At 33.3% G+C, this 15,329-nt stretch overlaps 1 protein-coding gene across 1 annotated transcript in view; it reads right to left on the reverse strand.

Moving 5' to 3' along the window:
* PTPRC (protein tyrosine phosphatase receptor type C) overlaps positions 1–13,879 on the reverse strand; it is a 112,170-nt gene extending 98,291 nt beyond the window's left edge. Inside the window, exons 1-2 of the mRNA XM_081299748.1 lie at positions 13,772–13,879; positions 13,575–13,690 (exon numbers count right to left, since the gene is read on the reverse strand). Of these exons, the coding sequence (XP_081155874.1) occupies positions 13,575–13,647 (73 nt within the window). The 5' untranslated portion in view covers positions 13,648–13,690; positions 13,772–13,879. The remainder of the gene's footprint in view (positions 1–13,574; positions 13,691–13,771) is intronic.
* Positions 13,880–15,329: the final 1,450 nt, after the last annotated feature.

Below are 15,329 nucleotides of genomic sequence, written 5' to 3' on the forward strand. Positions count from 1 at the left end.
CCAATTCCAGAATTTTGAGGTTCCGCTCGTCTTTGATCTCTTCACTAGCCATTCCCAATACTTCTTTCATCCAAGACTTTCTAGCTGCCCTGAACATAACACCACTGTCTATTAGTAGAAAAGGGAAAATCTATTTCAAAGGCTTTGGTGATTTTCTCTTGTAGGTCACCCTGAAAGTATCTTTTTATCTTCCCCAGTGTGAGAACCTCCACCTTCTTGAATCTCTGGTGGACTCCTGGGTTCCATCTGTTTTAAAGTTGCCTTTCAGCAAAGAGCCATCACAGCTGTTTATATTTACATGAAGATCATTCCCCTTATATTTCAATGGGATGTTATTTCCTTCTTTTAAAAATTTATCCTTGAAACAATGGGCCCAAAATAAAAAATAAAAATACACACTGATATTTGTCCACATAATTGACCTAACACATCTGAAAACTGATTATTTAGACTTACTAAGCTTTTATCTCATTGCTATTTACAAACACGGGTTTTTCTGCATTACACCTAATTATACTTTCAGATTCACAGTAGACAGTGCCTACATGCATGATTTCCATTTCTCACACACTAATATAGTATTTTCATTAAACTGGCATGTTTTCTCTCAATCTCTCCCTTTCCCCACACTCTCAATTTATTCTTTAAAATGTGGAGTAAGCAGTGGTGCTTAAATTGCTCCTTTATATTCATCTGAAAATTAAGCAGGGGCAGGAGGAGAAAACAATAAGACTTTCTCCTGTGCAGACTGAGCCTTTCAATATGATTTCACTATTGAGATCACAGTAAACCACCAAACCATCTCGGCCCCATTTTCAGTGTAAGCAAAACTACCACAAGGCAAAATAAATACCAATAATATCTAGATTACTTGTTCTTTGAGTTTAAATATAATAGTTTCCCCTATTAAAACGAATATCCAAGGGGCTGGGGATGTAGCTCAGTGGCAGGGCACTTGCCTAGTATGCATAGATCCTTGGGTTTTATCCTCAGCAATGGAAGAAAACAAAAGTAATTAGAAGAAAAACTTGAAAAGGATAAAATAAAATAAAACTAATGGGAAAAGTCTATCCATATATTCATTTAGTAATCATAAGAATTCAGGATTATTGTAGAAATAATTCTGAGGCTAAAGAGCACAGTATCTCTCAAGCATCAGGCCCTCGGGGGCACTCAGTGTTACTCCCCTTTCTGATTTGTTCTTCCTCAATTCTAGTATTTAATATTAGAACAAAGAAAATTAAATATTACTATTTCCTCTTACAATATGATAACCAGTAAATTTTACTAATGTCTGGAAACAAAGGTAGCTATAACTAAAAATTGTAACAATTTGCAAACCTAAGCTAAACATGATAAAATCTGTAAACTATTGAAAATAATTCCTGGCACAAGGTAAGCATGACTTATTTTTTTTCTTTTTCTTTCTTTCTTTCTTTTTTTTTTTTTTGTACCAGGGATTGAATCCAGGGGCACTTAACCACTGAGCAACATCCCCATCTTTTTTTTTTTTTTTTTTTGAGATAGGGTCTTACTAAATTGCTTAGGACCTTGCTAAGTTGCTGAGGTTGGCCTTGAAATCTCTGATATGTCTGCCTCAGCCTCCCCAGCTGCTGGGATTACAGGTGTGCCCCACCATGCCCAGCCCTCAACTATTTTTCAGGTTAGTTTAGTAGTTAGTATAGATTACTAGTTAGTATTAAAACAAGTTGCTCTGAAATACAAATATCTTTTAAGTAAACCTACCAAACTGATATCAAAAGACTTATTTCCATTTGTATGCTTTCTACTTATCAAGTACATTAGTTTCTACCTAATAGCTGCTAAATCGATAACCAGTTGTTTTTCAAACTTCTTGAAGAAATGGGAGATTTAAAACTTGATTTAAAAAATAAGCCTTTTATATAACCAATTAACTCACACAGAAAGACTCCAACTTCTCCAAGCATTAGCTTAAGTAGTATTTTTAACTATTTTTATCAATATACATCAAAACAAAATACAAGCCACTAAGCAACTCAACAGAGCACTATATTTTCAAGAAACTTTTCAGCTAAACTTCTAATTCATTAGCCTCTCAATGTATTTTGCAGTTTTTATTAAAATAAATTAGGTAAAGCCACAGCTTTCTTCTTTTTTAGCAACTATGCTTTGCAAGTGGTGGTATATTAAAGATATATAATTCTTCTATATATTGTGACAAATTTCTTCATAATTATTTTTCCAGCAATGTTAAAGTAAATAGGGATACATGCCAATAGTTAGGAGGCTCACAGTCACTGTTCACCATTCAGACAAGACATTTATGTGGATATTTATGTGAAATTTTCCTGACTTTTCAGTATATACCACTAAGAGTGCTGGGCCCTCTACCCTCATGGACTCTTCTTTTAACATTCAAAGCAAAATGTATTTCATTTTTCCCCACTGGCTAGCCTGTCTTATTTTGTCTTCCTATTTCCTCTTCTCAATCCTTCCAATTATGGAGTGCCCCCAGAGGATTCAGAATTATGCCCTCTGCTCTTGTCTATCAAGAGATTTCCTCACATGGTCTCATTCAGTCCTTTAGCTTTTAATTCCATCTGTACACAATGACTGGCAAATTTACTGGGTTCTTACCCAGTTCAATAACTCACGATGAAAAGAAACCATTTCCTATAGTGTCTTTGTCCTTTCATGCAGCTATTTTCTTCATTCTAAGTTAATCTGTCCTTTTGTTTCCACCTCCACTGCAAACATTTAGTCCAGTAGTCAAGATCACCATCCCCTATCTCCTCCCTCTTCCTGATTCAATTGGCTCCAGGAGTTGATTTACACCCAATATATTCTCTTTATAGCAGCCAGAGTTGTGTCTTTATCATGAAAATATGATTAGGTCATTCTCACAAATTCAAAATGGCTTCATCTCATACTTAGGATGAAATCCAGATTCTTTGCGTTTTCAACAAGGAGCTATAGATCTGCTTCCTATTTGTCTTTCTAGGCTCAATATTAAACTTTAAGTCTTTCCTCACCATGCCACAGGCAACTGACTTTTCTGTGCCTAGAACATGCCAATTTTCAGCTTTGGCCACATGGCCTTGGCACCTGGCATTTCCACTCACATAGATCTCCATGTTCTTGTCTAACCAACACATGACTCAATGACATGTCTTCAAAGAAATCTTCTCTGATCAGTCTGTATCAAGAAGCGTTCACCCATGAATCTGGCCTACCACTATCATATCAGACTGCTTAATTTTCTTTACACCACTCAATTGAAATTTTCTCAATTATCTATTTCTTTTCCTGTTTGTTATCCCCCCTTGCTACGATGTAAGTTCCATGAGAGTGGGTATCTTCTCCATTTTATTTGTGATTGTGTCAGCATTGAGAACAGTTTCTGTTACATAGTAGGAACTCTGTAAACAACTGTAGAATCAGTAAACAAATCATCTCAATTACTATTATATCTGAGGAAACTGAGGCTTAAAGGGTGAATTTTTGCAATCTTTCATGATTAGCAGGTTCAGACTGGAATCCAGACAAGATTTCAAACAATGACTTCTGAAGTTTTTTAAAAGTAGAGCTTGACTGAGTCCAAAGTCTGCATCATCATCATCTAATTTGCTTTCATAGGCTTCCTGGCCCTTTTCTTTTCCTTATCTACATCCCTGGTATCACTTCCTATCAGAGACAAACTCTGAACTGATAATTTGTGCTTCACTGCTTTCTTTAGCTATTATACATTTTGATCATATCTAAAGTATCAATAAGTAGATTTATGGTGTAAAAACATGTATGGATGATTGAAAAGTAGAAATACTTGGGGTTGATTAGCTCTGATTTTAGAAAAAAAGATGTATTTGGAAAACTAAATCTAAGAAATCAAAGTAAATTATTTGTCCTAAATTATCTGATTAGCAGATCATATTTATCATCTTGATCAATTAACAAACATATTTTTTTCTTTTTGGTTCCTAGAGTTACTAAATCAAACTTGTCTCTGTAATAGGAAACTATAAGAGAGCTCTACCTGATTCATTTAATGCATCTTTTGGATGACTCTGAAAAGATTTTCTGGTGTCTACACTTCCTGGAATAAGATGAGAACTTCATGTGTTTTCCATGATCAAAGTGTTTAACAAAGGTCAAGTTACTTCCCTTGTACTTCAAAACAAAAATTTAGATACATTGGTGAATTATTCAATGGCTTTCACTTTATGTAATATCAAAAAACAATTAAGAAGGGGAAAATCCATTCTTTCTATGGTATCACTCACCTCAAGGCAAACTCAGTCCTATACTTCATTATCCCCTTTTTCAAGATAATAGTTAACATATCATTTTTGCATTATTTGTGTGGCATCAGCAATCACGGTAAAGATAATTAAAAAGCAAAGATATCTTTTCGTTTTTTCCAAGAGACATAATCTCAAATGAATTTTTTCTTGCCAAAAATATGGAAGAGGCTCCGTGTACAAAAATTCAAGTAGCTAATTTTGGATGGGACTTAAATACATATTTCACACAAATGAACAACTGCCCTCCAGGCCTGCTGTGCTTTACCCACCGACATAGTCATGTCTGCAATTACTTTATTATCAAGCTAAACACACAACATTGATTAACTCACTGGAAAAAGGCAAGGCCTAGAATGAGATAGACCTAGGTTAAAAATTCCATCTCCCATCCCACCCAGCCCTGATTTGTTTATGAACTGGTGACTTGAGAAATTTACCTGAAAGAACATCAAAAAGCTAAGGATGTGTTGGTTTAGTGTATATGGATGTATGTTTCTACCTTTTCTCTCCATATACATATTTTATTTCCACTATAAATCACAAAACTAACGAAAGGAATTAGGTCCACTTCCTAGTCCCTTATTGCATCCACCTTTTTAAAATAAAATAAATACTGAATAATAATCTACACAACTCAGTGGCAACTGCAGAACTCTAATTGAAGAGTTTGCAGAGAAAATCTAGTCAGATCAGGGACCTGGAGGTAGTCTTACTAATTACACATAGATTTTAAGAGAGTGATTTTTAGATATAATTTATAAAGGACTACCAACACCAATAATCATATGTAGCAAAGAACATTATTACTACTTTGACAAGCAAGCTTCGGGGTGCTAATGGAGACCTTGGAAGTCAAAACTTCATTTCTAAGCAGCCACTGCCATAAATAGATTGTCGACTACATGAGAATGGGCACAGGAAGTGGTATTCCCAACAAGCAGCACAGAGAAAGCATGCATCAAATAGTTGTTCCTCAGAAGAATTAATGAACTAATGAATAAATGAATAGATTTAGTTGTCCTAGTGAAATGAGATATTCAGAAAGTTTTTAGGTCTTGAGTACTGGTAGTCTGTGAGATTTTCATTTGCCAATTTATTTATTTCTGTATTTCTTCAATTGTCTAGAATAATCATGATTTTCCTAGAAAAAAATCGGATATGCAATTTTATACATAGCATGTGATCAAAAGAAAAAGAGGGAAAAAAACAAATGATAGCAAAAACTTTATGCAATTTCTTCCATTTTTATTCCTCAAATTTTGCAAATTTTCTACCACATAGAAAAATTCACCTGGAATAATTCACTTAAATAATTGTAACAACAAATGGACAGAATTAAAATCATTCATATGAATCATTAAGTGCTTCCTACATACAGAGAGGGTTGATCACACTCATAGACCATCTGTGCATTCAGAAAAAAGTGTCAGGAACCTACAGACACTTGTAAATAAGCAGAACCCAGTGACAAACTACATGAGCTCACCAGTCATTGTGAGAGCCAAGTAAAGAACACTCCAAGAGGGGCTGGGGGTGTGGCTCAGTGGTAGAGTGTATGTGTGAGGCACTGGGTTCAATTCTCAGCACCACATATAAATAAATAAAGTCCATCAACATATATATATATCACTCCAAGAGGAGTGTTATTCACAGACCATCACAGCAGCAGGACACCTACCCAGGGTAAGGGATGCAGTGTGACTGTTGATAGTGTGGCTGCCCCAGAAGGCAGGCATGATTTTCTAGCTAAATTTTGAAGTGGAATTATAATTTATTCAATTGGAGAAAAAATAAAGATATCCAAGGAATTAAAAATAGCATAGCCAATGGTTTGAAGACAAGAAACTATTGTATTTTTAGGAAAATGAAAATTACAACAATAGTATATATGAAAAATGTCACAAAGAAGCTACAGAAAAAGCTGGAGAAATCTGGAGGGATTCAAATATCAAATAGAACTGCAAGTACAATCTTCAGCAAGTACAATGCTAATTGTTTTTGTCTTTACTAGTACACGAAGATAGGATGATGTGATACTTTCCTACCCACCATTTTACACTGAGGACATTTAAATTTACCATGTTAATTTTTTTTTAACTTTTTGCTCCATGAATAAGAAGTTAGTAAACTAATCAGAATATACTACAAATGAGTGAGAGTTAAACATAATTCTATAGTGCAGTTCCAGACATGTTTCTAAACTTTCCAATGGCGACCTATGGAATAATCAAAACTATTAAAATCTCAACATCAATCCAACTGAAAGTGTTCTCAATCTCAATATAAATGCTACTGATGGAAATATCAACATAACCTAAATTGTAGAATGGTTAATGCTTCCCAATGTAAGTTTGAGAAAAATGAAAAATTAGATTTTGTTTTAGGTAACAATGAATTGCAAAAATAAAAATAATATCAGTTGCTAAAACAGCACACCAGGAAATCTTTCTATCTAAATAAAAGAACTACACCATTTTAAAAAATTTTAGAGATTTATTATTTGACAAGTAAAATTATAATTAGAAAACTAATGAAAATAAGGTAAAATACTATAATTTGATGTGGATAAAACTGATTATGAATTTAATAGTGCATGTAATTGAAAAAAAAACTTAAATGAAACTGGTACTATTGAATTCAGTAAAGCAAAAATGAAAGTTTAAAAATTGGAAATAATTTACTTAAGCTACATAGAAATAATTAATTTAGTTTAATGGAGGTCTCTTTTTCTGAAACTCAAGAAAAATTCATATTGGTATATTCTAATGAAGTGTTTATTTCATTTAAAAGTTGGGGAGCATGGGAGGAATAGATGAATTCTAGTTAGGGCGTGGGGGGAGGGAAGAGGAGGGGGCAGGGGATTAGCAAGGATGGTGGAAATTGATGGACATCATTATCCAAAGTACATGTATGAAGACACGAATTGGTGTCAACATACTTTATATATAACCAGAGATATGAAAAATTGTGCTGTATATGTGTAATAAGAATTCTAATGCATTCCACTGTCATTTATTTTTTAAAAAAATCAATAAAAAATAAATAAATAAAAGTTGAGTCAAACACCCCTGGTGTCAAAATCATGGGATCATAACATTCTCTACCCAATTAGGGAGTAACTAAAGAAAAGATGCACAAATATGATATTTTTATCCTTTTACAGGATTATTCAGTACTTGCAAGGATGGGCCCAGTAGGAACTGAAGGAAAAAAAATATTTTCAGGCTATTGTTATAATAGGAAATGGTAAAGAATTCCTAGTGAAGAATGTAGAAGGCGTGGAGTTTATAGAATCTTTAGAATATAGAATCTAGAGTAGCCTGAAAAATCTCTGAAAAGGGGGATGCAAAGGTAAAAGAAATCAAAGTCTATGAAGATTTATTCCTCTACCCCTCAACATTAAACTGACCCTTTATATGCTCTTAGTGCTTCAAATTAAATGATAATTGTAATCACACTTCAGTGTTCAATAGCTATGTGCCGTGATTTCATGGGATTACATGAATGAATGAATCACCTTACAGGGAGTAGCTCATAGTTTTCAAAGTTTCACAAATATTATTACTGTGAATGCTTACAACAACTTAAGGATAAGGAAACTATTTCAAAGAGGGAAAATGATTTGGATCAAAATTATATAATTCTTAGAGTTAAATTTCTAAAATATTTCTTACTTCAAAGTCATGGTATTGCCCAACATGGAATGATTCCTGCCTTGTTTCCTATTATGCTGAATATTTTTCCTTTCTTTGTAAACAAATTACTAGTTTTTATTTAAGTGGGGATTTATAAAATAGAGTGACCACCCTTTACTGTCATATCATTTTGATATCATCTCTTAATATCACTGTTATTTATATAGGTTTCTCTAAACTATTTTCTGGAATATTGGGACAAACATTTCCAAGTTAAAATGTAGAGAATTTCTTTTTGTCTTTTTATTAACGTTTCACTTTGCCACTGTCCATGGGTGTGATGCTAGGGTGACCCTCAGCTCTTGACTCCAGCCAATGATAACAGATCACTATTTCGAGGGCTGATCTTTTCCTTCCTGTTGCTAAAATTTTAATGAAAAGTAATTTTTTAAGAATATATGAGTGGTGATCATTTTCCCTTGAATATCATCGCATTGTAATTATAATATAATCATAAGTCAATATAAATAAGTTATATTGCATTTTCAGTAAAGCAGGTTTTTTCACTTCAAATACTTGTCTCATTTTTAACAGGAAATGAATGTCTTAAACATGTATAGATAAGCACCATAGAAATATGTTAACTTTTGTTTGAACTTGGGTCTGTAGTAAGGACTCCAAAAAAAACTTTAAAAACTTCATTGATTATCTTTGTAGAAGTGAATCCATTGAAGGTACTGTGAATGGACACAGTAGATGCCTGTTTATTTTGCTAACCTTGACTTTGTGAATTTTTGCTTGTCCTAGAAGAAGGAGTAGAAAAGTTTTGGTATCTTCCTTTATTCTCTCTTGATTGTTTTGTGATTCCCAAACATATAATTTTCTGCATACAACTGTCATTCCTAGGCTTTTTGACAGACAGAATTTGAAATAATACATTGACATATGTAAACTGGAATGTAGATTAAAGTTTTTAGATAATTATTAGATATTTTCTAATCTAAATGTTGGTTAGGGCTGTGTATGCAAAATCCAGTGATTACTATAATTGCTTCTTTATCTTTCATATATGTGTGTGTATATATATATATATATATATATGTAGACATCATATATGACTATATCATATATTACTAAATAAATAACCTTCAGTATTTCATTTTTTCCCTTTCTCATTGTCCAGACTGCTCTCTTTCCATATGTAAAAGTCATATATATCACTAATCCTCTGGTAATAGCAACTGCTGTGAGACAAGGCATCTAGTACTGACAAAGATATTTACTCTAAACTGAGTTTAAGCAGAAGTTAAATTTTGATTCCAATTTTTCCTGCATAAATAATCTCCTAATGTTATGAAGACTGTTTAGGGTAATGAAAAATTTCTCTTTACCCCACTGAGTCAATAGATTCTGTTCTGAACATGCGCCTTTGTCTTCATTAACACTGTGTGCTCACCAACAAAATGCAGCACCCTCACTATTAGTCTCAGGATTTTACCTCAGACTGAAGTTCACTATCTCACTCAAACTCTCCATGTTCACACATCTTTATCTGCCCTTGAAAACAGTCCCAGTGAAGTAGTATCAGTGTCCCACCAACATGTGCAAGGACTGTCCTTGACTGTACTGTCCTGTCACATGAGCTCTCTCTCGTGAGCGCTTCCGTCTCCACTCCCTCCTTTTCTTCTGATGGGAACCTACATTTGAATAATGATGCTGACCTACCCTATGACATTAGCAAAAATGTCCAAAAAGCAGTGGAAGAAAATTTAGGAACATTCCAAACTATGGATTTTAAAGAGGCCAGGGAGACCTCTCCAGACAAGAAGTGAGACAAGTAGATGAAACAAGGAAATATCAAAAAAAAAAAAAAAAGGCAAAAGCCACCCTTCAACTTGAATCTTCAAATTTTTTTTTCTGCTCACATTCTCTTTCGACCACCCTCTCTGAGATTTGTCTGATTTGTCTTCCTCTTCCTTCTTCTTCTTGACTATAATCTATGAATTTATTAAGAAAATTCCCTATTTACTCAGTATCTGGTGAGAAATCAGGTATAGAATATATGAAGAAGCTTAAGATATCGTTTCTGCATTTACATAGGTTATAATGGCAGTGAATCCACAGAGGGACATATCAACACCATCATCACAACCGTTAAAACAGTACTTGAAAAATGCCAAGGAAAGGTAGTAAAAGGACCCACTTTCAGTGGAGATATTTCGTGGCAAGAGTGACAAAAGAGAATGTCAGAGAGGAGATGGGACTTGCACAGGGCGAAAGAGGCCTTGAGTGTGGAAGAACTGCTTATTCTCTTTCAATCCTTAGAAAGGGAAGGAAAGATCACCACCAGCTCCATGCCCAACTCTCAGCTTAATGGCACACCCAGTTGCTCTGCCTACAAGATTAGAAACTACACCATGAGAAAATATCTGAATTTCCCCCTTCTATTGTATTTTTAAGCTGAACAATGTACAGAAAAAGGATGAGACTGATTAGGAAACTATTATTTAAAAAAAAACAGAGGAATTAGGAAATTTTTACAGTATTACAGGTGAAAACTAATATAGCCATGGATTATGGTGATGGCAATGGAGAATTAGAATGAAGAAAAGATTTTAAAAATTACTAAAAGCAAAATTTCAGGAGCGGAGAAGCATGTTAAATATTTGTATTTAGGAAAGGAGGTAGGTTTCATATTTCTACAGGAGTAATCCAGACATGGAGAAATAGGAGCACAGTACATAGTAGATAACAATAAACAACCCAGACTATAGAAAGTAAGAATAATAACTGGCCAAGTTTATAGCACCCCAAAATTTAAAAGGCAGATAAATATGGAGAAACAGTAGTTAGACTGAAGACAGATACCAAATAGCACATATAACTCACATATATGAATATAGAACATAATTCACACAGAATATATTCGTATCTTTATGTAGATAGGTATATGAATAATGTAGCAATATTTGTGTTTTTACACTACTTATTTGCCACTGATGAAAAGATATAAGAAGAATAGGGAAATAAACTTGCTTAAGCTAACTACTCTGTTTCTGTGTTTCGTTATGTAAGAGAAAGAGAGTGAAAGAAGATACAGACCTCCAATCCCACTTTATCTTCCCTTAACAAAAATCTAGCAATGATAAGAAAAGTTTTTAGTAGGGAAATATTTTTAAAAGATCACCTAAGCAATCTTATACACACCCCAGATTCTCTTAAGCTGCATTTAACACTTAATAGGATTGCTTATCAAATACAATTAATAATTTGCATTGAATGTCTGTGATCTGCAAGATACAGGATGTGTTTGTGACATGAGATTTTTTTTTAACGTAGATGGAAAATGAAGAATTATGTCCAGGAAATGAGACAACTGTTATGACTCATAACAAAACCTATAGCACATTTCACAAGGCATAATTCAAAGTACTCTTAACTGCCATGGAGAGGTAGATTTGCCTGGCATTATGCCTTCATTATGGCCAGAGAACAGTCACCTCTACCTGTGCTGTCAAAATCATCATTCTTCCCTAGAATTATTTAGAAATTTTAAACAAGGATTTATTTTTCAATTGTCATGGCCTAGAGGTACAATGCAAGGAGAGTCAAAACTTTTGTGTAAAACTGATTCCAGCATTGTTCTTGCCTTGGCGAATCTTAACTTTGACCTTGTCCACATGGCATTTTAGATATCAAATTAAGCATCTGAGTTGTGTGCATATTTATTCATTGATGTCTCATCTACATTTGACTATTTCTTTATACCTTTAGAACAAAAAGTGTAAATTTTGCTGTCCAATGTTTATTATTTCCTGTACACACTAAACCAATTATAACACATTTAAATAAAACAGAATTGAAGCTAATAAATAAAAATACAAAATTTAAACAATAACCTGCCAAATTATACATTGAGTCACAAAATATCTCTTGGAACTTAAAAGTATGCTAAACAAATTTGTAGACACAGGATTATGTTAATACATGTTTTCCCCAAATATTTATATACTCAATAAGACTCCCAATACTTTTTAGAAAAATGGTTGTTTTTAATATTAATGTGACAATTAAAGGTTAACTTGAATTTTTAAAATAGAACAATGTATATCTATCCATTTATAGTATAAATTATTTAGAAAATTTGATTTAAAGGTTTCCAGATTCTATTATACTTTTATTTTGATCATAAATTCAAAGATTTTCCTTATGATGAAAAACATTTTTAACAAACTGATTTGAATTCTTATGGTGAATTGATCTATGACCTACAAAATATTTCCATATTCCTTTATATTCATTTATAAATGCTTTATAACATTTTCTGAGAGGGAATTTTTAGTGAGAATGTCCTCTGATTTATGAAAATACACATATATCATCTTATGAAATTACTGCTTTTTTATATTTTGCTTTTGATTATCATAAAGAAACTTCACGGGGATGGCAGTTTGGCAAGCATGTTTCATACTCCAAGAAATGCTGTATCTACAAAGATTTTTTTTAATCCAGCTTTACAATGAAAAAAACCTTAAAGTACAGTGTTTTTCTTTCCACTGTCATTAGTTACTTAAAATATGGACTGATAATGTAACCTGATCAGGCTGCCCTGACTTTCAGGGGGAAGGAGAAAGGGGAAAAGCTCACAAAACAAGATTTTTTGAACATTTTTTTCATTTAAAAAATGGTTGGAATTTCTACAAAGATGCCACTTTCAATGATGTTTTAATAATAACTTCCTACATCATAAGGAGAAATATTAAATATCTATTAGTTACAGTTAATAATGAAACAAAATGTATTCATGACCCAAACTAAAAATCTTCCAGAAACACCCACTGGGTAGATCATAACTGTACAAAGATCTCAAGCTTAAATAGGGACCAAAGGCCCAATCCATTGAATTTTTTTGTAAGACATAGCATTTGCATGATTGTTAAAAATTTAAATACCTCTACCTCCTCAAGGCTAGGATGCCCAGGAAGGGCGGTGGCCCTATAAGAATGTCCAAAGCAAAATATCATTAAAATTATTAGCAAGGAATTAAAGTTTGACTTAAAATGCATCCTGTGGTAAGAAGATGTTGAAAGTCAATGTTTCATTAAATACCTAAGAGTATTTTTTGAACAATCATGTACCTACGTATTCAATAAAATATTTCAGACGTTTCAATAGTAATAAAATTTGAGGAAGCAAACTCCTGATCCGAAAATAGGGAGTGGCTTTCATGCAATCAAAGCCATTTTAGGATTTTTAAAAACAGTTCAATTTTTGCTAAAAACAAAACCCATTTATTTTGTCATTAAACAATTCCTCAGACTTTCACCAACACGTGTTCACATCACCGTGTGAGGGGTAAGTAGCAGGGTTGCTTTCACAATACCTTAATAGTTTGTAACTAAACAGATGCTATTTTTTTTTGTTTAAGTTGTGATTCCCCCACACCAAATACATATACATTTTTAAACAGAAACAATATATTCTGTCACAAAACGAGCCGTGTCTCCTGGAGCCACAACAATCTTGACCATTTTACAGCAGACTTATCACGTCCAGTCCCCAAAACACAATTTATTTTTAATATCTATTTCAAATCAATGTTTCTCCAAAAGAAAAGAAAAACCAATTAAGGAAATATGAATATTCTTGTACCTACCTGTAACAAACACTTGTGTGTCCAGAAAGGCAAAGCCAAATGCCAAAAGTTTAAGCCACATATACATGGTCATATCTGCAAATCAGCCGTGTCTCTAAGAAACAGCATGCGTCCCCCTGAAAGGCAAAGTAATGGTTATCTCTCTAAAAGATTTTCTCAGTAAACCAGAATCAAAAATGAAAGAAATGGATGCATACGCTTCACTGCTGTTTTATGAGACGGGGAGCAATTTCCTCCTCTGCTACCCTAAGAGCAAACCACTTGCCAGCTACATGGAGCTAGCAACTAGAGGGTGGTGATGTCAGATTCGGTTTTACTTACTTCTCCAAAAATACTGTAAAGGGACCTCTTTGCAGGAAGTTAAAAAAAAATCTTTCAAAGTAAATGCAATGGCATTTTACTTCCTTTAAGTAGTTATACTAAGCTAGTAGGCCTTTTAAAAGATTATTCCCCTGCAAGAAAAATCTTCAACTATTCATACAGCAATTCTTTAGAATATCCATTATGACTTTCAACAATAGAAATCCTGTCAAAACAATAAATAATTTTTCTAACTAGGAGATGATAAAATTAAACTCAGCCTGGCTCTAACAGAGTGGGAGTTGGCAAAATGATACAGTATCTGAAGTGAAAAAAAAAGCATTGATTTATTTAGATGACCAAGTGAAGGAATGAACTACCGATCTGGTTATTTTTGGCAACCTGTAACATTCACCATGTGGGCATTCAAGCTCCAGAAACATGACAGTTTTAGCATAGAACCCATTTCCTATGCAAAAGTACCTTCAGGGGGCTTAACAGTTTCCCCCAAAATCTTTACAAGATATGCTTGTGAGGTTAGGAATGGAATCAGAATGTCATTTCTATCACAGCATGTCCTGCTTCAAAACATTAATACATCATTAACCTAGGATATTCGTCATGTTACTGATGAGGGGAAAAAAATACCAAGTGTCTTTTACAAAAGTTAGACTTTTTCAACTTTTTTGATATGACAAGAAATGAATAAAAATGCTTTTCATTTTCAGATGGTATTCTTAGTAAGTCCATGAATAAGATGTTTACTGGCAAAATGCTATTATGAACCCAGCAATACAAATGAATTAATTGTTATAATTATCATAATATATGCATTTAAAAATAAAAGTACACACATGTGCAACTGATTCTTGGAACTATAGGCAAATACTTGGAGGACTTATAGGCAGACAACCTATGCATTAATTCTACAATCCCCAGTTAAGAATTATTATAGGCTTTTTTGTATTTATGTAAATAAATATTTTTATATTTATAGACTTACACTCTTACTTTGGCTGCTAGGAACTACAGAGACAAATTTGCTTCCAGTTGGTGCAAATGGAAATAATCTCATAGCTTAAATTCTCAGTAACAACATTTTCACAGTAGTATAATTATGATTACATTTTATTTTGATTATTATTATCTGTGTTGCCTTATGAGACTGTGCATGAACTGTGCTTAACACTTTCCACACATTACCTAATTCTTATTCTACTCTTTTTTTTTTTCAGAAAGAACCATCTTTTTTTTATTATTAGTTGCTCAAAACATTACAATGATCTTGGCATATCATACATTTGATTCAAATGGGGTATGAATTCTTTTTTTTCCACGTGTACAGATTGCAGTACAGAAAGAACCATCTTAATAGTTCAAAATGTCTTCTTCCAGATACACTCTTGAGAAATACAATTATTTATGCTTGAATATGTATGTCCATACTGATTTATG

This window comes from Spermophilus citellus (assembly GCF_964194105.1).
Source record: "Spermophilus citellus genome assembly, chromosome: 6".
NCBI classification, from domain to species: domain Eukaryota; kingdom Metazoa; phylum Chordata; class Mammalia; order Rodentia; family Sciuridae; genus Spermophilus; species Spermophilus citellus.